The sequence below is a fragment of the Hippopotamus amphibius genome, chromosome 16, assembly GCF_030028045.1.
Source record: "Hippopotamus amphibius kiboko isolate mHipAmp2 chromosome 16, mHipAmp2.hap2, whole genome shotgun sequence".
NCBI classification, from domain to species: Eukaryota; Metazoa; Chordata; class Mammalia; order Artiodactyla; family Hippopotamidae; genus Hippopotamus; species Hippopotamus amphibius.
The window spans coordinates 53,495,807-53,519,036 of NC_080201.1; the positions used below are offsets into that span (position 1 = coordinate 53,495,807).

The following is a 23,230-nucleotide window of genomic DNA, read 5'->3' on the forward strand; positions in this document are numbered from 1 at the left end:
CCTGGTGATACTTTCCCTTTGTGAAGCAGAAACCCAGCTAGGTGCCTGGGGCCTTCCCAGTGTTCTCAAATATTTGAAAAGTTTGGATTTACTCCCAAAAGGAAGGTCACAGAGATGCCTCTGGAGGCGAGAAAGGGGTAAGCTGAGTGATGACTTGTGAGGGGACCTGGCCTCCACCTTTGAGTGTCACCAGCCTGGTGTCTGTTTCTAGACCCAGGACCAGGTGTCAGAAGGAGCTGCAGTTCCCAGGTGTGAAGGGAAGGGTTTCCTGTGTGTCCTGGGAAGAGAGGACAGTAGTGCTGGGAGATCGGATGGCTGTAGGTGAGTATCTTGTCTCTGTGTGTTTGTCTGTGTGTCTAAGACGCATATCTTTTATGTGTGTGTGTGTTTGGTACCCATCTCTTCCAATTTGCTCCAACTGGAACCCAGAGCGTCAAACTGGCCACCTCCCAGTCCCATCCAATCTATCATGAAGTACAGTTCCCTATCCTCCCCATCTCCCACCCCAGAAAACACTGGAACCTGGACCTTCTCCTGCCTCCACTGCTCCCTCCTCTGGTTGATTGTAACAATTCTGTCTGTCTGTTTCTGTCCTCTCCATGTCTTTTCCACACAGCGGCCAGAGGATCTTTCTAAAACTTAAATCTGGTCGCACACCACTCACCCTTCAACACCCCCACTCTCGTTCTCAGGATAAAGCCCCAAATCCTGCACACGGCCTCCCAGCCCACGTACCATCTAAGCCCTCTGGGTGCCTAGCCCCTCCTCTCTTCCCCTCCCTTGCTGAGTGCCCTTTGTGCTGTGAGCTGCAACTTCCTTGGGTCTCAAGGGTCTGCCTGTGATGTCTTTTCCACCCTCTGTGCCCCTCTTGCCCAGCAATCAACACTTGCTCATCTTTGAGTTCAATGTCACTTGCTTGGGAAGACTCCCTCCTATGTTCTCAGGATTTTCTCTCTTGTATTCATCACAGTTTGGCAGATGAGAAACTGAGATAATCAGATATATCTTATTCGTGGGATCATTTATTAATGTCTGTGTCCCTGGCTCAGACATGAGTCTGTCCTCACCACTGAGGGACCAGGCCTGGCATAGGTGAGGGTTTGTTGAGTGTCTGCTGCACAAAAATGTGTGACTGGAGCCTTTGGGTCCAGAATCAAGGTCGGGGCACATAGCAGTTTTGAGCTCACACACTCCCTGCCCTCAGGAACCTGGGGGTGGCTATCTCCCTGGCTTCACTGGCCAGGTAAGGAAGCCCAGATGCCCTCATTCCCTCAGTGTCCTCATCTGGGAAACGGGGTGATCATAGTGACACGAGTGTCATCTGTCACTGGCAAGATCCAACCACTGGGGAGGAGCGCTGCAGCCAGCCTGGATGCCCTTGGGGCAGGGCTGGGGTCTGACTCACTCTACAGAGCCTGCACCAGGGCAGGGCCTCAGGAAATGACCGGGAAATCTAGGAGCTTGGGGGAATGAGCCTTTGTGAGTAGGTGGGCCCATGGGTTTGTGAGTGGGACTGGCTCAGCCCTGGGTAGGGGGCCCTGCGCACGAGGATTCTAATTCCTCACAACAACCCTAAGGGCAGCATGATTATTATTATCTCCATGTTACAGTTCACGCATTCCTTCACTTATTAACTGAATGTTTGAGTGCCTATGTGCCTGGCATACGAGGCTCTGCAATTGTGGGGGTAAACAAGGCAGACACAGGCCTGCTCTCAGTGAACTCACTGTCTAGCTGGGGGTAAAGGAAGGATAACCTCCACCCCTCCGGAGGGCTTGCTGTGTGACAGGACCAAACACACTACTACACTCACCCAAACCTCACAACAGTCCAGTGATAGGCACTCCTATCATCATGCCCATTTTATAGCTCAGAAAGTTGCAGCAGGGAAGGAGGAAGCCTCTATTTAGTATTCTACTCCTTATAGCCTGAGGAACCAGGTCTCCAAAGCCCATTTCTTGACCATGGTCTGTACTGCCTCTGGGCACGCTGTCCTGTTTGTGAGGCTGTGTCTTGCTGTGTGACAGGGAATGGCCTCGGGGCCCAGTCTGAGCTCTGAGCCTGTCTGAGCCTTCCTGTGTGCGTCTGGAGCCAACTCCAGTTCTATCCTCGGCTAATGATGATGTTTATGACAGGGAGGATGATAAGTTTGGGGTCTCCAGGGCTGAGGGCTATGCAAGTGTCTTTCCTGCACAAAAAATTCCATGGGTTCTCACTTGGATCGACACATACTCCTTATCCAGCAAGGATTTAATGTGTGCCTCTGCCTGAGGCTTGCAGCATCTCTCTTGGTCTGTCGGTTTCTCCAGCCTCCTGGGATCTGTAAATAATGTAACATCTTAGGGGACCCAGGTGACAGCCCTCCCTTCTCCCAAGTGAAGGTTAGGCTGTCTCAAGCCAACCCAGGGCCCCTTAGTCCTAGGAGTAGGACTCAGGAAGTTAGGTCCTAGGGCAGCCAGGCTGAGGCAGGTGAACTGACAACGAATGGATGAGTGGACTGAATGAAGGATGGTGGAACAGGACTGTTTGGAGCTGTACTGCACCCCCTCCTCCAGGCATTCCCCACTATGGGGCACCCCTTCCTCCTACCTTTCCCTGACTCACCTCTAAACTTCCTTTTCCTACAATAGCTTCTAAACCTCTTCCCCATTATCCTTGCAAGACCACCATCATCCCCTGGTGGTCCAGTGGTTAAGACTGCCCGCTTCCTCTACAGGGGGAACAGGTTCGATTCCTGGTTGGGGAACTAAGATTCCCACATGCCCCACGGAGGAGGCCAAACAATTAAAAAAAAAAAAAAAAAAAGGAGACTGTCAGAGACCTGAAAATCCCGCTTGAACCATTTCCCACGTTAGAAACACTGAGGTCAGTATTTGCCCACGGTCATACAGCGATTCGGGAGTGGGAGCAGGAATCCTGGTACAGGAAACTCACATTCTGGACTATCCTCCCAAGGTCCGATAGTCCCTCTGCTGGGTGTGATATTTCCCTCTCACATCACCCGCTTCTCTCAAGGATTATCCCTGCACCCACCCAGCATGCGCCAATGGGCCAGTGGGTCAGTGCACTGGGTCCGGTTTCCCGCAGGATGTCTACAGCTCCTTCAGGGCTGCTGGCCCCCACTCGCTCAACTTTGGCTTTGCCTTTTAGCCACCGCCGGCACCTACGGCTCTTGGACCCCTCTTGGGCCCTTTGCGAGGCCGGGGCCTCACCGGCCAAGGCGGTCGCGTCCCCCTAGCTTACTCCATCAGCCCTATGTGATCCACGATCCCGGGGCAAGTCCAGCGGCCTGCACGGATTCCAGCCTCCAGGCTCCTCCCCAAAAGCCAACCCTCGCTATAGATCACTGTCGGTCGGGCCCCCACACCACCAGTCCCGGACTTGCTCCTCTCTGGGTCCCGCCCCCTGAGCGATCCTGGCTTCACTCCACGACGGGCCCCGCCCCCCACGGCTAAGGACTGAGGCCTGGCCCCGCCCCCTCACGAGCATTAAAGAGACCACGACCAATAACAAATGCAGCCCTTGAGGCGGCAAAGCGTCCTTAGGGCAGAAGTAGTGGGGAGTCCAGGGAGGGTCTCTCCAGCAGGGAATCCCCGACTTTTCACGAGTTGTCTGTCAGCGTCATTTTCCCACTACACTTTCCACATAGGAATCATCTAGAACGCACCCCGCCCGCTGGAGCCGGAGACAGTGCTGCTGCTGAGCCTCCTTCTAGGGGCTATGGGCCAGCCAGGTCCTCAGGCAACTGGAAACCAGAACAGGGCGACAGTACCTGAGGTCAATGCTCTGTCTGGGAGCCTGTGGAGGAGGAAGGCCCGCCTTTTCCTCCGCCTTCTGTCCTCTAGTTGTCCTATTGTTCTGTCTCAGGGTTCTTTTCTCTGCGCCCTCCCTTCTGGCGAGAATGGAAGGGAGTGGATGGTAGATGTGAGTGATCAACGCCTGCGCACTGGTCGGGAGCCGCGCAAGACCTCGCGGGAGAGAGCCACAGTAGAGGGCGTGGCTCGAGCCTGGGAAAAGGCGGGAAACCGAGGAGGCTCGAGGCTCGCGCATGCGCACACACTCGACTACCTTCCTGGCGCTGGGAGTGAGGCGGCTTTGGCTGTGGCAGCGCTGTGGTGAGGGCGTCCCTTGAGGCTGGGTTCGGGAGGCCCAGGGAAACCGCTCTTTACCGTTAGCACCAGAAATACCATCCCGCGCCTCCTCCCCGCTCCCAAAGCGCAGGCGCAGCCCTGGCACCGAGAGACACCGATGACCCTCTTCTCCTCAGTCCTGAGAGAGACGGCCCAGCCCTTCCGGGGGACACGGGCCTCTGGGCCGAGACCCGCATCGCCAGCCCTCGGACTAACCGCCCTCACGGCGCCCTCCGCTTCGGGGTTGGGGCCGCACTGCCTTCTCCCCTTCTGGCTCGTTCACCGCGTCCCCCCGCGGTCCCTGGCGAGAACGTGCGGGCGCGCCCTGCGCAGGGCCGGCCTTCGGAGCCCAGGGAAGGAGCGCGGGGCCGGGGCCGCTCCCCGGGGGCCCCGTCGCGGCTTCGGGGGAGGGGCGGGGTGCTGCCGCCCGCGGAGGCTGGTGCCCGCGGCCCGCCCGGCCGCTCCCCACCTTGCCTGGGGCCTCGGCGGGGCCCCGGCGCCTCTCGCGGGCCCCCCCTTCCTGCCATCCCCACGCGCGCGGCCAGGGCCCTGGCGGGACGGGGGCTCCCTGGGGACGAGTGCCTTCCTGCCCCCGGACAAGCCCGAGAGCGCAGGGGTCGCTCCTGCCCGGTGTCCGGCCCGGCCCGCGCGGACACCCGCCGAGGGTAAGGGTCCGCGGTCGGCACGGAGCCCGCCCCAGAGCCGTGCTGAGAGTTGGGGGCCCTCGCCCAGAGCCTTTTTCAGTTTCTGTTTGACTTCCCCCGGGTCCCCGCGGGGAGGCAGCCAGTGGGGCTGCTGATCTGTGTCTGGCAGGACTGTTGAGGGATCACCTGAGCTCACCTGACATTCTGGCAGGTCTTAGTTCTTCTTGACCAAATGAATGACCATCCCTGGGAGGCCCCCCTTCTCCAAGCTCACCTCCCTGTGTTCCGGGCGTGTCTGGGATTCTGGCTGCTGGTTCTCTTCCTGGTGCTGAGGTCCCACCAAACCCTGACATCACTTCATAACCAGGTTTCCCCATGAAGGCCAGCTTCATTCCAGGGATCACTGTTCCACCTCTCTTGGTTGGCAGGATGGTCCCAGATCTGAATCTGTACCCTTTGGATGGGAGGTGACTGCTGTGGTGCAGGCTCCTGTGGGGCAAGAACTTCCTGCTGCAAAGCAGATATTTGTTCGGCTTGAGGTTTCTGCTGGGATTTATCTTCGTGCTGGGCAGGGAGCTCCTGCTGAGTGAGGGTCTTTCCAGTTGGGTATTTGGTTCCTGCTGATCTTTAGATGCTGGCTGAGCTGTGGGTGTTTTTCTGGGTCACGCTCTGACTGGGTGATAGGTGTTTGGTGTGGCGTCGATTCTCAGACAGGCCTAAATATTGACTTAGAACCTGTCTCCACTGTTTTTTTTATTTTTCCTCAAGGGAGATGTTGATCTCCCTGGCTTCATCCCTCTGGGCCCCCTCAGACCTCCTTTGTCACAGATTCCCTCATTGGTTACTTATGATGGCAGCTCCCTTTGGATTCCACTCCTTCATCCTGGCATCCCTGGTCTTCTTTTTGAAGGCAGTTGGCCAGTGGGCTGACCACTGCTGGCCCCCTAACTCTTGTGCCAAGTGAAGCACTTGTGTGCCTCCTGCTGTGGGAAGAGGGATTGGGAACAGATGGAAGCTGAGTGGCCAGCACTCTCCTACCAGAATGGTTATGTCTTAAATCAGCCCCATCCCACTCACCACTCCGTTAAAATATTTCTTCTAATAGGCCAGCATTCCAATTTCATCCTCTGTTTCATCTGGATGACAGAAGCCAGATTCTGGATGGGCGTTCCTTTTCTCCACTTCTGATGTTTGAGGAAAGGGTCAGAGAGGTGAGCAGGATCTACCCTGTTGTCATTTTTCCCTCTTTATTCATTCTTTCAAATGGTTTCCACTTTAATTTCCTTATATTATCATTCTGATCATTTTACTCCCATGTTAAAAAAAAGAGAGACATCCTCCCATTGTTACAGCTTGAAACCCTTTTCAGTGGCATTTGAGACCGTCCACACCAGCTCTCTAGCCTTGTTCTATGCCTCTGCACATATGCCTCTCATACTAGATTGAAACCTACAGAGTCAGATGACCGTTCACGATGGGGATGATGGTGATCGTAAATACTGGAGGCATTTTATGTGCCCGGAAATGGCACCAGGCTTTTTTAAACCTATATTATCTTTAGTAAGACAGTGTCTGATTCATTGCTTTAACTTCTTTCTTTGCCCTACCTAGCTCTTACCTCAGAGAGGTTTGCTGAATGAGTAAAAGAATAAGAAGTTGGAAACTGGAGAGAGATTGAAGATGCTATTGGATAGAAGTGTGTGTATAATCTGGATTGAGTTTGGAATGAACAAGGTAAAGTGGGCTGTCTGGATCAAATGTGTTTCTAGACCCCATTTAAAAGTGATTTTGACTTATTACATTTAACTATATTTATTGACTTTTGTTTTCTACTTGCTTGGGTGTATTTAAGATCAGGTGGGACCAGCTAGGCAACCAGAGATTCCTGATTTCTTTCAGGTAAGTAAGTTTAAGCCTGGGTAAGGGGAGGCCCCAGGAAAAGACTGATAAGAGAGGAAGGCACTAGAGGGGGCAATAATCTTGGGGGACATGCCTTTTGAGAACACTGGAATGATTTAGGGAGTGGGGAGCGGGATGGGGAGCTTGAGGTGGGAGAAGAGCATTTTAAGGTGCGCTCACTGTCTTGTTGACTGGGAATGTTTCATTGGGAGGGTGGGCTCTCAGAGCTCCTAAAAGGGCAGAGCAAAGCTTGCCAGCTGACATCGTCTGAGAAATTGCTGGCAGGTTCTGGAGGGCTTGGTTGACTTCTTGTGGTGTCTTTGGTGTCCTAAGGTGAAAAGAAGAGGGAGAGACTAATGTTAAAAACATTTTTAAAATTTAATTTTTATGAGGGCTTTAAAAATGTTAAAAGTAAGTCTTGTCCAGCAGAAAAAAATTAAAATGAAAAAGTACATCCAGTAAAAAGTTAAAGGATGCCACAACCCCAGCCTCCACTCTCCATTTCACAGAGCTAACTGTTGTTACTAGTTTGCTACACAGTTCTCCATACATTTTTGTATGTAAACATAATAGTTCACTTTGAAGAACAAAAATGAGCATATACTATACATATTGTTTTGCTGTGTTCCTTTAACAGATCTTTTATTATTGTACAATATTGTACATCTACAGAAGTCCATAAGACTTAAATGTCCAGTTCAGTAAATGAGTACAAAGAAAATTCATGAAACTACTACCAAGGCCTGGAAATATTAATAGAATACTGCCAGCAACCCTCCTCCTTTTCTGATCACTATCCCCTCTCTCCTCCTCACAGTGTAATCTGACTTTTGCAGTAAGCATTTTTTTCTTTATAGTTTTACCACCTACCTATGCATTACTAAATAATTTAGTTTAATTTTGCCTTTTTTTGAACTTTATGTATATGAAATCATGCTATAAGTATTTCCTCTTGTTTTTTTCTTCTTTTATTCAACGTTATGTTTGTTAGATTCATTTGTGTTGTTTTATTATTGTTCATTCGCATGGATATATAATATTTAAACACACTACTATTTATTTATTCATTGGCCAATTTTCATTTTAGGGTACATATGAATAATGCTGCTATGAAATCCTTGTTCATGTCTCCCCATTGTACATCAGCAAGCATTCCTTTTGAGAATACATTTAGGAGTGGAATTGCTTGGTCACAGAGCTTAAACTTTAGTAGATAACTACCAGCACTTTCTCAAAGCGATTTATCAATTTACACTCCCATTAGCAGTAGTTTCGCTGTTCTACTCTCTGCCAATATGTGGTATTGTCAGACATGAAAATTGTTGCCAGTCTGATGATGTGGAGTGATCTCTGTGTGGGTTTAATTCATCTTTTCTCAGCCATTTCCCATGTTCATTAGCTATTTGTATTTCTTCTCTCTGAAGTGCCTATTCAAGTCTTGTCCTATTTGTTTTGTTACCTGCCTCCCTTTCATTGATCTACTAGAAATTCCTTATATATTCTAATTTAATCCTTTGTCAATATTAAAAATTGCAGACATACCCCTATTCTGTAGATTGTCATTTTCTTCTTTTGATGACCAAAATTTCTTAATTTCAATGAAGTCAAATTTATTAATCTTTTCCTTTATGACATACCTTTTGTACCTTGTTTAAGAATCCTTTCCTACCTCAAGGTCATGAATATATTCTTCTATATTCCCTTATAAGTTTGTCTTTCAAATTTAGATCATTAATTCATTGAAATTTATTTTTGTGATGGGTTTTTTAAAATATAAATTTATTTATTTATTGGCTGTGTTGGGTCTTCATTGCTGCACTTGTGCTTTCTCTAGTTGCAGAGAGTGGAGGCTGCTCTTTGATGCAGTGCGTGGGCTCCTCATTCCGGTGGCTTCTCTAGTTGCAGAGCACGGTTGCTAGGCACGTGGGCTTCAGTAATTGTGGCACATGGGCTCAGTAGCTGTGGTGCACGGGCTTACTTGCTCTGTGGCATGTAGGATCTTCCTGGACCAGGGATTGAAACTGTGTCCCCTGCATTGGCAGGCGGATTCTTAACCACTGTGTCACCAGGGAAGTCCTTTGTGATAGGTTTGAAATAGGGTGTCTCTGCATCTTTTCTTTCACTTTATGTATTGTGGTTATTTTTCCAATAAACATTTAATGATTGGGACTTCCTTGGTGGTCCAGTGGTTAAGCTTCTGCACTTCCACTACAGGCGGCACAGGTTGATCCTCGGTCCAGGAACTAAGATCCTGTATACCATGTGGCGTGGCCAAAAAAACAAAAACAAAACAAAACCCCACAAAATCATATAATGATCTACCTAATTATTTTTGACAACTGCAGAATTGCCCAATTTATTCTGGATGAATTTTTTTAAATTGAGGTATAATTGATGTATAACATTATACAGTATTAGTTTCAGGTGTACAAATAATGATTTGATATTTGTGTATGTTGTGAAATGATCACACAATGTCTGTTAATGATGAACATTTAATATGTTCATTAATTTATCAATACAAATACTGCTATAATTAATATTCTTGAACATATGTCTTTGAATATCCATGCTAGTATTCTATACTAGAGATTTCTTGAAGTGAGATTACTGGTTAAAAGGTACACACTTTTAAGTTTTTCATAGGTATTACCAAATTATATTCTACTTCCATCATCAGTGATAAGGATCTAGGTTTATCCCATTTTTGATAGTATAATATCAAAATATCAATCAGTTTAACATTTGCCAATATACTTTTTTATATAAATTTAATTAATTAATTAATTAATTTCTTTGTTGGGTCTTCATTGCTGCATACGGGCTTTGTCTAGTTGCGGCCAGTGGGGGCTACTCTTCGTTGTGGTGAGTGGGCTCCTCATTGCCGTGGCCTCTCTTGCTGGGGAGCACCGGCTCTAGGTGTGTGGGCTTCAATAGTTGCGGCACATGGGCTCAATAGTTGTGGCTCACGAGCTCTAAAGTGCAGGCTCAATAGTTGTGGCGCACAGGCTTAGGTGCTCTGTGGCATGTGGGATCTTCCTGGAGCAGGGATCGAACCCGTGTCCCCTGCATTGGCAGGCAGATTCTTAACCACTGCACCAATATACTTTTAAAAACAATTTTTATTTATTTATTTTGGCTGTGCTGGGTCTTAGTTGCGGCATGCAGGATCTTTTAGTTGTGGCATACGGGCTTCGTAGTTGTAGCATATATGTGGGATCTAGTGCCCCGACAAGGGATTGAACCTGGGCCCCCTGCATTGGGAGTCTTATCCACTGGATCACCAGGGAAGTCCCGCGAATATATTTTTTATATGATATCTAATTATACCTAGACTAGGGAAGAATCACATTTTGTTTGACATAGACAATGGTGTCACTGTCAGAGATCAATGGCCAGGTCCCCAGCAGCCCCATTTGCCTGCACTTTGATAAGCAATGACCGTCTATCATTAAAGAATTTGGTTAAGCCTCTCTATTCAGAAGAGAATTCTGTTTTGCTTTTCTTGCTCTTCTTGTTTCCCCACAAGTTGACCTTGCGTAGAAAGGGCTGAGAAGTGTGCTTATCCCGGGTCTTCCTATCATTCCTCTTGTCTCTTCTAAACCCCTGCTTCATCCCTAGTTTTGTTTTGTTTTGTTTTTCATCCCTAGTTGATTCCACAGAGTGACTCTGGTTTAGGGAAGGTCATTCTTTTGCAACTTACTGGTTTTCTTCACTCTGCCCTTGAAGTGATCACAGGGACATGGCTTCTTTGGCAGCCTGGGCACTGTCATGAGTTTTCTTTTAGGGGCTCTCAGGAACCAATCTGAAATAAGGGAGTTGCTGTTTAGGAGGGTTAATGTGTTTGAGGCAGGGCAGGGCTTTACCTGCCATCTTCCTTGCCTCCCAGTTCTTTTTCTTACTGCAGTGGGTGTGGGAAAGTGTCAACCAAGAACAGTGGAGGTATCCAGTTATATGAGCACCATGGTCTCTAAGTTGTTCTGCCTGACCTGTATGGGCAAGAATTTAGTGGCAGGTTTGGAGCAGGCATCAGGGTATCATTAGGGAGACCGAAAAATGAGGAATAAGACCTAGGTGTCTGCTTTTTAGTGGCTGCTTTACCTCAAGGAAGCCATTTTGCTTCTCTGATTTCAGTCTTACCTTTGAGTAAAATAAGGTTGAGAATGAGGTCCAGGAAGGTCTTAGAAGGCAGCCCTGGGTTGTTGGGGAAAAGGGTAAGGAAGAGGGGACAGCCAGAGATTCAGGCAGCTCTCCCCTGGACCTTGGAGGAGTCTGGCTCTTACATGAAACTCAGGAAGAAAGATTAGTGGTAGTGCTGCATGTGGGGGCTTGTGGAGAGGGGAGAGGGTGAGGTCAGTTCAAAGGACATCTACACTAGTCTCAGAGGGACTCAAGAGAGGAAGTTGGGATCTTGATGGTGCATCCGGCTTGTTAATATTGGATTACTGACCTTTGCACTCACATTCTTGGCCTCCTTCCTGGAGCCACGTCCCCGAAGCCTGGTGTTGGTCCCTGTGGCCTCTGGCGATCCCTGTAGGAGGAAACTGGTCACTTCCAGGCACTGGAAAGGGAAGGGGCCAAGAGAATTGGTCCCCATCACTGTACTACCTAGGTCAGTGCAGCTCCATTGCTCTTCCTTTTTACTCAAGGATCTAGGGTACTTCAAGAGAGGAGTATTTTAAATGGATACAGAATTGGGGTTTAAAATCTGTCCTAGAGAAAAGCTTAGCTGGAAGTAGGTGGAGAAAGAATGACTTCTGGGTAGAAGGGAGAGCAATCAAGACCTTAGAACCTCCCCCCATTAAGATCCTTCCCTACACACATTAAAATCCTCATGACTTAAGGAATGAGAGCAAGGAGCAGATTATTCCATAAACCAGTCCGGAACTTCACCTGACCTCCATGTTTGGTGGTATTTGAATCCATAATCCTAGTTCAACTCTAAGAGGATGGCATTTACCTTTGTTCCTCTGGGACAATCCATTCCTCTTTTGGCCTGTATTCAAGTCTGTCTTATCACCTGATGCTCTCTTGTTCCCATTTTGTGATACTTAAAATATTGTTATGACAATCAAGTGTGATGTTTTATAGAGATTCTGGAGCTGGAACTGGGTTCAGATGATGCTTCCTCTGTACAGGAGTTGTCCACATTTCCTGCCAAAATTAATTATACCTTCACATGGTTCCCCATTGTATTTGAATGCAGTTCTATCCATGCACAGTTATAGTTTGTTGTTTGAAATGTGTTGTGGACTGAATTGTGTCCCCCTAAAATTCATTAACGCCATAACCCCTAATAACTCAGAATGACTGTATTTGAGGCTAGGGCCTTTATAGAGATGATTAAGTTAAAATGAGGCCCTTATGGTGGCCTCTAATCCAATCTGACTGGAGTCCTTATAAGTTATATATATAAGAAGAGGAGATTTGGGCACACAAAAGGGACACCAGGCATGTACGTGCATGGAGGAATGACCAGGTGAGGAAATAGCAAGGAGATGGCCATCTGTAAGCCAAGGAGAGAGGCCTCAGAAGAAACCAAAGTTGCTGACACATTGATCTTGGACTTCCAGGCTCCTGAATTGTGAGAAAATAAGTTGCTGTTGTGTAAACCACCCAGTCTGTGGTATTTTGTTATGGTGGTCCTAGCAAACTAAAAATCTTTCTCCCTCACTAGACTCTGAACTAATGGCTTAGTAGTCATTCAGCTACATGGCTCCTGACACATGGTAGGTATGTGGTAAATGTTTGTTTGATAAGCAGACGGACAGATTGTCCAGAGAGGGCCCTTCAAGCAGCATCTGGTTCAATCCAGCTCCCCTGTTTCCCAGACTCGTGCCCTTTCTGCCACGCAGATGGATGGTGTTGCATCATTTCTCCAAGTGCTGGTTTCCAAGTGTTTTTATGGGCTGTTTTGAGTGGTAGTAAAGTAATTTCAACAGGCATAGCCCCTTCCGTCTAAACTTTTCTACTATATCACTGTCACCTGACCTCTACTTCTGGTTCCGGAGAAAAGCCACAGAATGTTAGAGCCAGAAGGAAACTTGGAGATTATTAGTGGATCCCCTTCACTGAGAAGTTTTCCTTTTTCATCTAATGCAACATAACTATATTACGGAAAATTTGTAAAGTACAGATGAAGAAATCTTTACCCTTATCAGCTGTTGGAATTTTGGTGTGTTTCCTGCATATCATTTTTTAATGAAGTGATAACCATAGCATGTGAGCCAATTTCTTTTTGTTCACTTTATAAGCTTGTTCCTGTGTTTTCTTATAATATTTATAACAAAATATTATAATAACATTTTGAATGACTACATAACACTCTCAAGTATATGTGCTCCAGATTATTTAACTGTTCTCTCATTGCTGAATATTTAGACTGTTTTATTTTTTGGCTATTGATAAATTTCTTTGTGCTTGTAACTGTTTTCCAAATGTTAGATTGTTGCCTTGGGCAAGATTTCCCAAAATGGAATTAATGGGTCAGAAGTCACAAAAAATTTTATGTTTCTTGGTATCACTACCAAGTTATTTTTAAAGCATTGTACTAATTAACTAGGTCAACACCTCCTTTATTTTCAGGTGAGAAAACTGAGGCCTAGAGAGAGCAAATGAAATGCCCAAGTTCACAAAGGTAATGGTGACACATCTGGAGCTAAAACCTTGGTCCAAGTCTCTGTTGCTCTTTCTGCAGCCCTCCATGACCCTAATTTCATGATGTACATTAAAACAAAACCGTTACTATAGAATTATGTTCTCCAAATATCAGACATTTTTAGACAACCTTAATGATTTTTGTTATAACTTATATCACCTCTTTGACTACTTACTTCATACATTTTTCTAAATAAATTTAATTTACCTAAGAGCTTCATCCTATGCAGTGTTATCTCTGAGATTATGGGTTTGACACATGCTTAGATTCTTCTAACATGCATTAAAATAAATGTATAACTATTAAAGTAAAAGCTTCTTTTTGTTCTACGTAAAATCAGCTTTGGATAATATTGATACAGTGCAATAGCTTTATCTCCTGACGGACTGGGGGTCAGCTGCTTGCTCTGTCAGTTAACTATGTAGTCTGGGAGAACTCACTTAGCTTCTATGATCTTTGATTCTCTGGTTTGTAAAGAGTGAATATTAGTATCCACCTTGCAGTGTTGTTAGGAATAAAGGAGCTACTGTGGGCCTGGGGCCCAAGTAGGTGTTCAGTACACGATGTGTTACCATTGTGGGTATTATTGCAGACTTTTAGTTATTTCCCAGAGAAAGTGTCTATGCTGGATGTTAGGCTTATAGCTTTTTGCTAACTTGTATGTGTAAAGAAGTTGTTTCCACTTGTTAGGTTTTGCGGTAGATTCTATTATTATTTGACTTCTCTGTTCCACTACATATTAGCATTGTGATTTTGGAGAAGTTGCTTAATTTTTCTGTGACTCGTTTGCATAATTTGTAAAATGAGGCTTAAAAAGTACATTGGTGTGTATGCATACACACATCTGTCCACCAGTGGGCCTAGACACAATAGCCCTAGTAGCCATGGACAATACCTAGTGCCCAAGGTTTGTGAATATCCTTCTCCCATGAAAGGAACCATGGATTGGCTGACTCCAGGGCTGTGGAAAGGAAGTACAAGATGAGCCTGCAACATCTTGTGGTGTGAGAAAGTCAGGAACTGCTAAGGAAATGACGTGTCAAAAAGATACCAAAGTCACCTGGAGCTCAGTGGCCAGCTTTGGGACAACATGAGCAACGCTGTAAATAAGGATAGTAATGGATTATAATCCACAAATATCCCTGAGTCTTCACTTATGTAAATACATAATTGAATACCTAAATGAATGGGAGAGAAGGAGCAGCTCTTTCATATAGTAGAATTTTTAATAAATGTAGAAGGAATGATGGAAACAGAAAATCACTGTTTTGCTACAACCATAGTGATACCTGTTGTAGGCAAAAATCATCAATGGATTTAAAAATTAATGGGCAAAATTATAACGAGAAGAAATAGGCTATTTGCGTAGTCTCAGAGTATCTCTCCAGGAGATACTTATTAACTACAATGAGCATATAGTGCCTTTATGGACACTACCTTAACTAGCATTCAAACTTCACATCACCCATCATGAGAGAGATTGTTACCGTGGGCCCTCTGATGTGCTGCACTCATAAGGCAAACATCACTTCTGTGGTATTAGCACCAAAAATACATAACCTGAATTCAGTCATGAGGAAACATCAGATAAGCCCAAACTGAGGCACATCCTCCAAAATAACTGACAGTACTCTTTAAAAATGTCAAGGTCTTGAAAGACAAGGAAGGCTGAGAAAGTGTCCTAGACTGGAGGAGACCAAGAGAGATGATAACTTTCTTCAGTGTAGGATCCTGGATTGGATTCCAACCAGGAAAAGGACATCAATGGATGATTAGCAAATTCTGAAAATTTGTACATTAGTTAATAGGATGGTATCATTGCTAATTTTCTGGTTTTGGTAATCATATTACAGTTACGTATGGTGTTATTTGAAAAAAACTGGGTGGAGTTTTTGGATCTACTGGAACTCTGATTCTTTTTACAACATTTTTTAGTCTGAAAAGTGTAAAGTTAAAAATAAAAAAGTACACTAGATTTCTGTGAGGACACGATGAAGTAGTATGTATAAAGTGCTTAGGAGAAGCCTGCCACATAGGATTGTTTAACACACGGGAGCTATTTATTACAAGTAATTTTATAATTAATAAGTAATCTTATATGGAATGGGTATTCTATTATTGTAAGTAATTTATTTCCTAACATTGTCATTGGTTCTCAGCTATTTCTCTTTTTGTTCCTTTTCCTTATGAAAAGCATATTAATCATGTATGTGGTTATTTGAAGAGAGAAAGCAAGATCAGTTTTTATTTGGAGAATTTTTGGGCAGGAGGATTGCGTAATGTTATTTCTTCTCTCCAGACTTGGTCCAACATTGCAAACTACCCTTGCCTGGGAAACAAGAATTAAAACTGGCCACCACCGGTCCCCTCTGGTTTGTAATGTGCCGCCTGGCGGCTCAGCGAGCTTTTCCCAGCTTGCTGCCCTTGTGCCTTAGTAGTTACTTCAGAAATTTTATTCAGTCCATTTACTGAACCCTTACTAGTTTCACATTATCCATTGTTTACTCTTCACAACAGTTGTACTTGCTCAGTGGTATTTTATTCACTTTTAAGATGATAAAACTGAGGCTTAAAAATGTTCAGCATGTCCAGGGTTACAAAGTAAGTGGCAGAACCAGGATTTGGATTACAGTTTCCCTGAATTCAAGTCTGAGTCTGAAGGTCCAGGAGAGTCTAAACATGTCGCCATGTTTGAGAATTGTTGGTAGAGAGCAGTGGCTCCACTGGGGAGTGGTTCCCCCTCCAGGGGACATTTGGCAATGTCTGGAGATATTTTGGGCTATATTAACTGGAAGTGGGGGGTGGGGAGAGGTTGCTATTGGCTTCTAGCAGGTAGAGGCCACACAGAATCTGTAATCTGTTGCTAAACAGATTACAAAGCACAGAATCCCCACCCCACCCCCCAACAAGGAATTATCCAGCACTAATGTCAATAGAGCTGTTATGAAACTCGGGTGTCGAGTCACCTAAGGGCAACATTTTGAGCTTAGAAACCTGAGGATTTATTCTTTCACTTAGCAAATATTTACTGAGCACCGTGTGGGATAGTGTGAGGGATGTGGAAACAATACACCACATTGTGCCAGTGGGGAGGGTACAGTGTAGAAGGGCAGGGCTGGGGGAGGGGAGAGGCACACCAACACCTCAAGGCAGATCATGAAAAGTTCAGAAAGAGAGTCCAGTTAGGGCTAAGCATGTTCCCAGGAGGGAGGGCTCACATCTTGTCCTGGGACGCATCAAGGGAGGCTGTGGGAGGAGGTGGTTTTGGGCAGGTTGTGTGAGCAAAGTTGAGCTGGTGGGAAAGCACAAGACCAGCTCGGGAGCAGCCCGAGGTCTAGTTGAGTGGAGCGCAGAGCGCTTGTTAGTGCGAGGAGTGGACTGGAAAGGCAGCTGTGACTGGAGCTTGCAATCCAGGCTGAGAACTCTAGCCTTGGTGTCTGTCATAATGGTGGAAAAGCCTTCGCTTCCAGAATGGTGGTCCAGGCCCCAGGGCTGAGGGGCCCAGCAGCTTCCAGAGAGCTCTCTCAATAAGGGAGGGAAGGTTGGAAATTGGGGTGGAGTAGGGTGAACTCCTGATTTTAGGACCGAGTCGGTGCTGAGTATGTAACAAAGCTATTTCACCTCAAAGTAGCCCTTGGGGGGATGTTCCCCTTGAGTGGGAACGTAGGTGGGGATGGGGTCTCTTCTGCACAGTTGTTCTGTGAAGGGCTAGGCCACTTCAGCTGTAGTGAAAAGTGGAGCCGATTCAGGACCCCTAACCCAAGTTGTGCTTCCCAAAGGTGAGCTGTTCATACAGGACTTGGTGTGGCTACAGCTTCAAACATGGGTACTGCCTGGTGGTGTGATTTTTCTAGTTTATCACCTTACCATGAAATAGCATTAAAAATTGTTGGGGCGCATCTGGTGCACTAGAAAGAATCTAATTGAGGATGATTTATCATCTGTGGATGTACAATTGCCTTCAACACCCTCCCACCACTGCCTCCAAGGCTGGCCCTGGGGACATTTATTACTCTCTGGAACAGGGATTGGGGGAGAGGTAAGTCAGCAAATCTTTCTTGGGCCATTATTTTCCCCTCCCCCGCCAGCTACAATTGCAGACACTTCCATACACACGGGCTCCTTTACCTTTCACAACACTCTTTGGATTTATGTACAGTTCTTTCCTTTTTATCAATGAAGAGACGGGCACTGAGACAGGCTAACTTGCCCCTAATCCCTGTAGCCTAAAGGGGAGACATTTTACTGCATGTGTGGTCATGCTCTTTTCTGTTTTGCCACGTTTCTCCCCCCTTTCTATCTTTCATAGAAAATGAATTTTTTACCTGTATTTGAGCTGCTGTGGACCGCGGACGTCAGCATCAGTGGCAGCAACAGGAGGGGAGAGATTAGAACTTTCATTTCAACTGTTGGTGCTGCTGTGCGTCGCTTGAAGAGTGTGTGGAGGGTTCGCCGTGAGAGGGTCCCGACTTCTTGGGGTGGCTCAGGCCGTGTGTGGTACGTGGCTTGGGGGTCTGCCCTTTCCTCCTAGGCCAGTGTTCTCATTAGAGGGCGCGAATGGCTAAGTGGCGCTGGTCTCATTAGGTAACAGGTTGGACCATGTGCTTTATGAGAATCTGGGAGATAAAACTGGCCAAACAGAAGGAGTGAAGCATTCTTAGCAACATGAGAGGCTGACTGATAACTTGGCAGCAGTCCTCGGCCCCTCCCCTCCTCCCTCCCACCTCCCTACCCCTCAATGGGCTATGATTTCTCCCCCAAGTCTTTTTGCTTGTTTGAATTTCCTTATACATTTGAGTGACATTTTCTAGCTCAGTATCTGGCAGGAAAGTGAGTGCTAAGGGTTTGCAAGGAGAGGATGGCACGGGCTGTCTCCCCTCTGTCCTCCCCACTCCCATCCTTGGCACAGTATTAGCAATAGCAGTGTTGTTGTTTGGAAAGTTGCCGTGTCCCCACTGTTTACAGTTTCCTCCAATTCTGTGGCCACATAAGGAGGGAAGCAGAGAGGATCAAGGAGGAGAGGCTCTTCTCTCTTGCCTCGAACCTGCCCTGGAGCACTGGGTCAAAGCAGGCCTCCTTGTTGTTGGTCAGGCAGGTGGCTGTGGCCTCGTGGCTCCTGCCTCAAGGAGAGGGAACTGTTGGTGGAAGACCCTCAAGGCTTCAGGTCCAAGAGGTTTTGAGAAACAGGAGCCAGAGTGGGGAAGGTGTTTGCCTTTGCTGCTGGGGCTCTTGTTTCAGACCTTGTTTGGAAACAGCCCAAAGCAAAAGAAGGAAGTGATACTACTTGGAGCCAACATCAAGGGTACAGAACATCAGCACTTACTGAGTGTGACTCATTCCAGAGACTTCAGGAAATGGGCTCAAAAGACAGAGGAGAGGTGGCCTTGAGTGCTGGGTGATATTTGTGGGGCTGAGGGGAAGGTTAACAAGGAAGTCCTCCCAGGCTCCTCCAGGCAGGAGTGAGTAAAGGTGGTGTGATTTTGTTGCAGCCAAGGGAGGGAAGAGGCTGGGCATGGTTTTTGTTTGCTCATTCTTATCAACTTCAAATTATTTCTGCCTATGGACATGTTGGAGAGTTGATTGCAGACTTTGCTACTACAGAGCTTATAAAGCATCTGCAGGCGGCAGGCACTGTGCTAGGCAGTAGAGACTCTCCTCGAGTTGAAGGTTGAGTCTGAGCTTGGTCTGATATAAACCACCCATGTAACTGCTCCCTGGAAAACTCTAACGGTGGTCTCTGTCCTCAGGCAGCTGAAGTGTAGCCAGGGAGATGATACACACTTCATAAAACCTAGAGCTATAGTGCAACCTAGGTTCAGAAGTGGCAGCAGTTCACTGTGGACTGTGAGGAGGGACTCTGGGTTCAGTGGAACTTGGGCTGGGTCTGGAGGGTGGGGTAGGATTTGTGTTGGTGGAGGGCAGAGAGGAGGGCAGGGCCGAGAAGGAGTATGGAGCTGATTGGGTGGGGTTTTTTGAGATGGGGCCTGTTAATTGTTCATTTTTATGTGCCTGAGCTTAGGTAGGGTCTAGCACCTTGTGGGTACTCTCTAAATGTTTGTTGAATTGAACGATATTTTTGTAACCTTTTTAGTAGGCCTGCTATGTTAGAAAGCATGTGATAATGCAGTCCATTACCAGAAAAGCATTTCTGATAGAAGATCATGCACACAGGTGGAGCCTGAGGGGGTGTTTTACTTTCCCCTGGATTCATCTACCCGTCCACCCCAAGGCTGCTGCGGGATCAGGGAGCTCCTCCTCACACCTTCCTCTAGGTCCCCTCAGTCTGTTTACCCCTCTGGTCTCCTCAGGCCTGGCTCCCTGTCAGTTCACTGCATCTGGTTTTCCTGTCTATGGACTTGGAATGGGGTGTCGGGTCCTGTTTTCCATGGTAGGGAGCTTTGGGTCCCTCAGGTCCATTGATATAGAACACCCCCAAGAGAGACTCTTTTCTTGTTAATACTGACAACTAGTTAGAGCTCATCTTGAAATCATTAGTTGTGTCAACACAGTCTTTGTGACTTACAAAGGTCCCCCTCCAGGAAGGAGGTAAGGGGAAAGTGGGAGAAACAACCATTCTCCCACTGTTATTTGGTTTCCCCACTCTACAGTGTGCTCAGTAGACATTCAAAAATGCTTGTTGATTGTATCTGCCATGCTTCTTGTTGCTCTAAGAAGAGTCATTTATCCATACATACATTCAGTGAGCATTTGAGTCCCTAATGTACGCCCAGTAGTGACTCCTGAGAAGAAGGTGTGATGCTGTCTCTGAGGAGCTCTCACTGCACAGGTAGACCCATGGAGAGTTAGTCCAACTGTTTCATGGAAGCAGAAACGAAAGCTCAGGGAAGTTATGTGATTTGTTCAGGATCACAGTCAGTTAGCCTCAAAGCCAGGGAAGAAAAACTCGTTTCCTGACTTGCTGGAGTGTCTGTTAGTGTGCAGCTGCCTGGCTGCTGCCTGTGCCAACGTAGGGAGCTCTATTAGGAGAGAGAAGACGTCAGAATGAAGTGGGAGCCCACCAACATCTTGGATTATCCAGAGGGAAGTGTCTGGTTGAACCTGGACTGTAAAAATCCAGGACACTTGCATTCTCTTTCTTTTTCATTTTGAGCTTGAAATGAGGAAAACGAGAGCCCGGAAAACGCAAAGTGGATGATCTTCACAGGGGGTTGAGAAGATGGGCCCTAAAGCCTGTGTTTACTTGTATCAAATTGTTTCTCACGCAACTACAACGCTCTGGCTTTGGATTGGGTTCCCTCCACACCTGGCCCTCAGGGAGGGCAGGGACCAGGTCTGATTCATATTTGTGCCTCCAGCACACAGTGTATAGCAGGCTCTGATAGATACTTCTTCAAAATAAATAAAAAATGTATACCTACACGGGTATGGGATGACTGGGCAGCAGCACAAGTTGAGAATTTGGCTTTCTAAGTACAGGTGAAGTGCTCAGCGTGGGGACGTGGGTCGTCCTGTGGCTCTGCTTCTGTGCTTGGAACACTCCCAGGATTCGGAGTTTCTGTTCTGGGTGACACACTTCACTTGCCCTCCAGAAAGTGACAGGAGAGTGCAGGACACTTCAGAATATGTCATTTTGGAAATAGCTGAGGGAAGATGGAGGGGTGTGTGGTGGTTGTTCACAAGTATTTGAAGGTCTGTTGTGTGAAAAGTTATGAGACTTATTCCTGTGACTACAGAGAGTAGCAGTAGGCTTGGTGAGTCTGCATCAGACACATGTTGGCCCAGGATGAGAAAGAACTGTCAGAGTAAAGTAAGTTTCCTTTGAAAATTACAAGTTTACTGCCAGAGTTCAGGCAGAGGCTGGATGTCTTAAAATAACTGTCACAGTGATTTTTTCTCTTGAAATTTCCAAGGGAAGAGCTTGGCTTGGAACCCAGGATTCCCACTAATACCACATTTTATTGAATATTAGGTATTATAAAAACTGCCCTTTGAAAGCTGACATTACTCTGTGATGTAGGCCCAGGTCTGTCTGACAGTTACTTCCAGTCATTGTGGGCGGTTGTGATTCTCCTATCTAATGTGACTTGCCCTTCAGCCCCTCTGCGGGCCCTCCCCACTCCTTTACTGGCGAGAACAAAGATCAAGTGCATTTACTGATCATGACCACCAGGTGGCAGCACTGCCCCAGCCGTGTTTCCGAAGGCTATGCTGGGATATGGACAAGTCTGAGAGCTCTAATAAATATTAGAGATTAGGAAAAGGGCACAAGTGAAATGACTAGATTAAAAATTTTTTTGTGTATGTGACAGAGTTGAGGTGAGTCTGCCATTTTAGAATTGGCAGACACTTTTGAGAATTGTCTCAAACTTTAATGTGCTTACAGATCACCTGAATATCTTGTTCAATACAAATCTGATTTTTCTGGTGGAGCCTGAGATTCTGCATTTCTAATAAGCTTTCAGGTGACGCCGTTCCTGCTGGTTATTGGTCCCCACTTTGAATAGCAAAGCCTTAGAGGCCATTTAGATTAATTCTGACTTCCCTCAATTTATGGATGAAGAAAGACTGAAGTCAAGAGAGAGAAGTTGCCTTGCCTGACATAGCCATGATTTTAGCACTTAGCTTTCTACATCTCAGTCCAAGCGTCTCACTCTCAGTCCACTTGCTCCACTAATTCTCGTGTGGCCCCCTTTTACTGTTGTGGTGGCATCTCTATAACTTGGGAAACAGAACTCCCATTTCATCCCCTTTGTTCTTTGCTGGAGGCATCACTTTGGTTACTCCTGTTTAAAGAAATAATCAATAACCAATCTATAATAAGAATGGAAAAGAGTTTTATCTGAGCCAAGTTGAGGATTGTAGCCTGGGAGATAGTGTCTGAATAGCTCTGAGGAACTGCTCTATGTTTTCAGCACAGTTTTTTTTTTCCCCTCCCTATCAATAAACTTTCTTTTTTAAAATTTTATTTTATATTGGGGTATAGTTGATTAACAATGTTGTGTTAGTGTCAGGTGTACAGCAAAGTGATTCTGTTATACATATAGATGTATCCATTCTTTTTCAAATTCTTTTCCCATTTAGGTTGTTACATAATATTGAGCTGAGTTCCCTTCAGCACAGTTTTATATCTTGTCAGAAGAAAGACCATCAAACATGTCAGGGTTACATTCCTTCAAGGTTTCAAATAGAAACAGATGAACAGTTACACAGTGAGTCAGTATGGCCTTGGCACCTGCAAAGGGAGTCTTATCATTAAAAGAGTACTAGCACTGGCATCTCAGGAAGGCAGCCATTTAATTTTTTGTTTCTAAGTGCACTGTCTTCTTCCCTCTTCCCCCTGCCTTTTCCTTTTCTCTCTCTCTCTTTTTAACATTTTCATTTTATTTATTTATTTTTGTCCGTGCCATGCAGCATGTGGGATCTTAGTTCCCTCACCAGAGATTGACCAGAGATCAAACCCGAGCCCCTTGCAATGGAAGCGTGGAGTCTTAACAGGGAAGTCCCCCCCACCCACCCCCTCGCTTTCCATCTCTCTTTCTTTCCTTCTCTCTCTCCCTCCTTCCTTTTCTTTCTCTCTCTCTTTCTTTTTTTCTTTCTTTCTTTTCTTTCTTTCTTTCTTTCTTTCTTTCTTTCTTTCTTTCTTTCTTTCTTTCTTTCTTTTTCTTTCTTTCTTCTTCCTTCCTTCCTTCCTTCCTTCCTTCCTTCCTTCCTTCCTTCCTTCCTTCCTTCCTGTCTGTCTTATTGAGGTGTAGTTTATTTATAATATTAAATAAGATTCAGGTGTATAACTTAGTGATTTATATTCTAATAGATTATACTCTATAGTTATGAAATATTCTATTTTGTGTGCTGTACCATAGAATTCTGTAGCTTATGATTCATACATAGTAGTTTGTAACTCTAAATCTCTTACTCCGGGGCTTCCTAGGTGGCGCAGT

General features: G+C 46.1%; 1 protein-coding gene across 1 annotated transcript; it reads right to left on the minus strand.

The window, feature by feature from the left end:
- Window positions 1-6,470: 6,470 nt before the first annotated feature.
- On the minus strand, window positions 6,471-17,936 carry LOC130839114 (C-X-C motif chemokine 17-like). The gene is made up of 4 exons (XM_057712982.1): window positions 17,657-17,936; window positions 11,124-11,204; window positions 10,377-10,478; window positions 6,471-7,001 (listed from the first exon to the last, which is right to left on the minus strand). Exons 1-4 carry the CDS (start codon window positions 17,730-17,732, stop codon window positions 6,904-6,906), a joined length of 357 nt encoding a protein of 118 aa, XP_057568965.1. The 5' UTR covers window positions 17,733-17,936; the 3' UTR covers window positions 6,471-6,903.
- Between the last annotated feature and the right edge of the window lie 5,294 nt (window positions 17,937-23,230).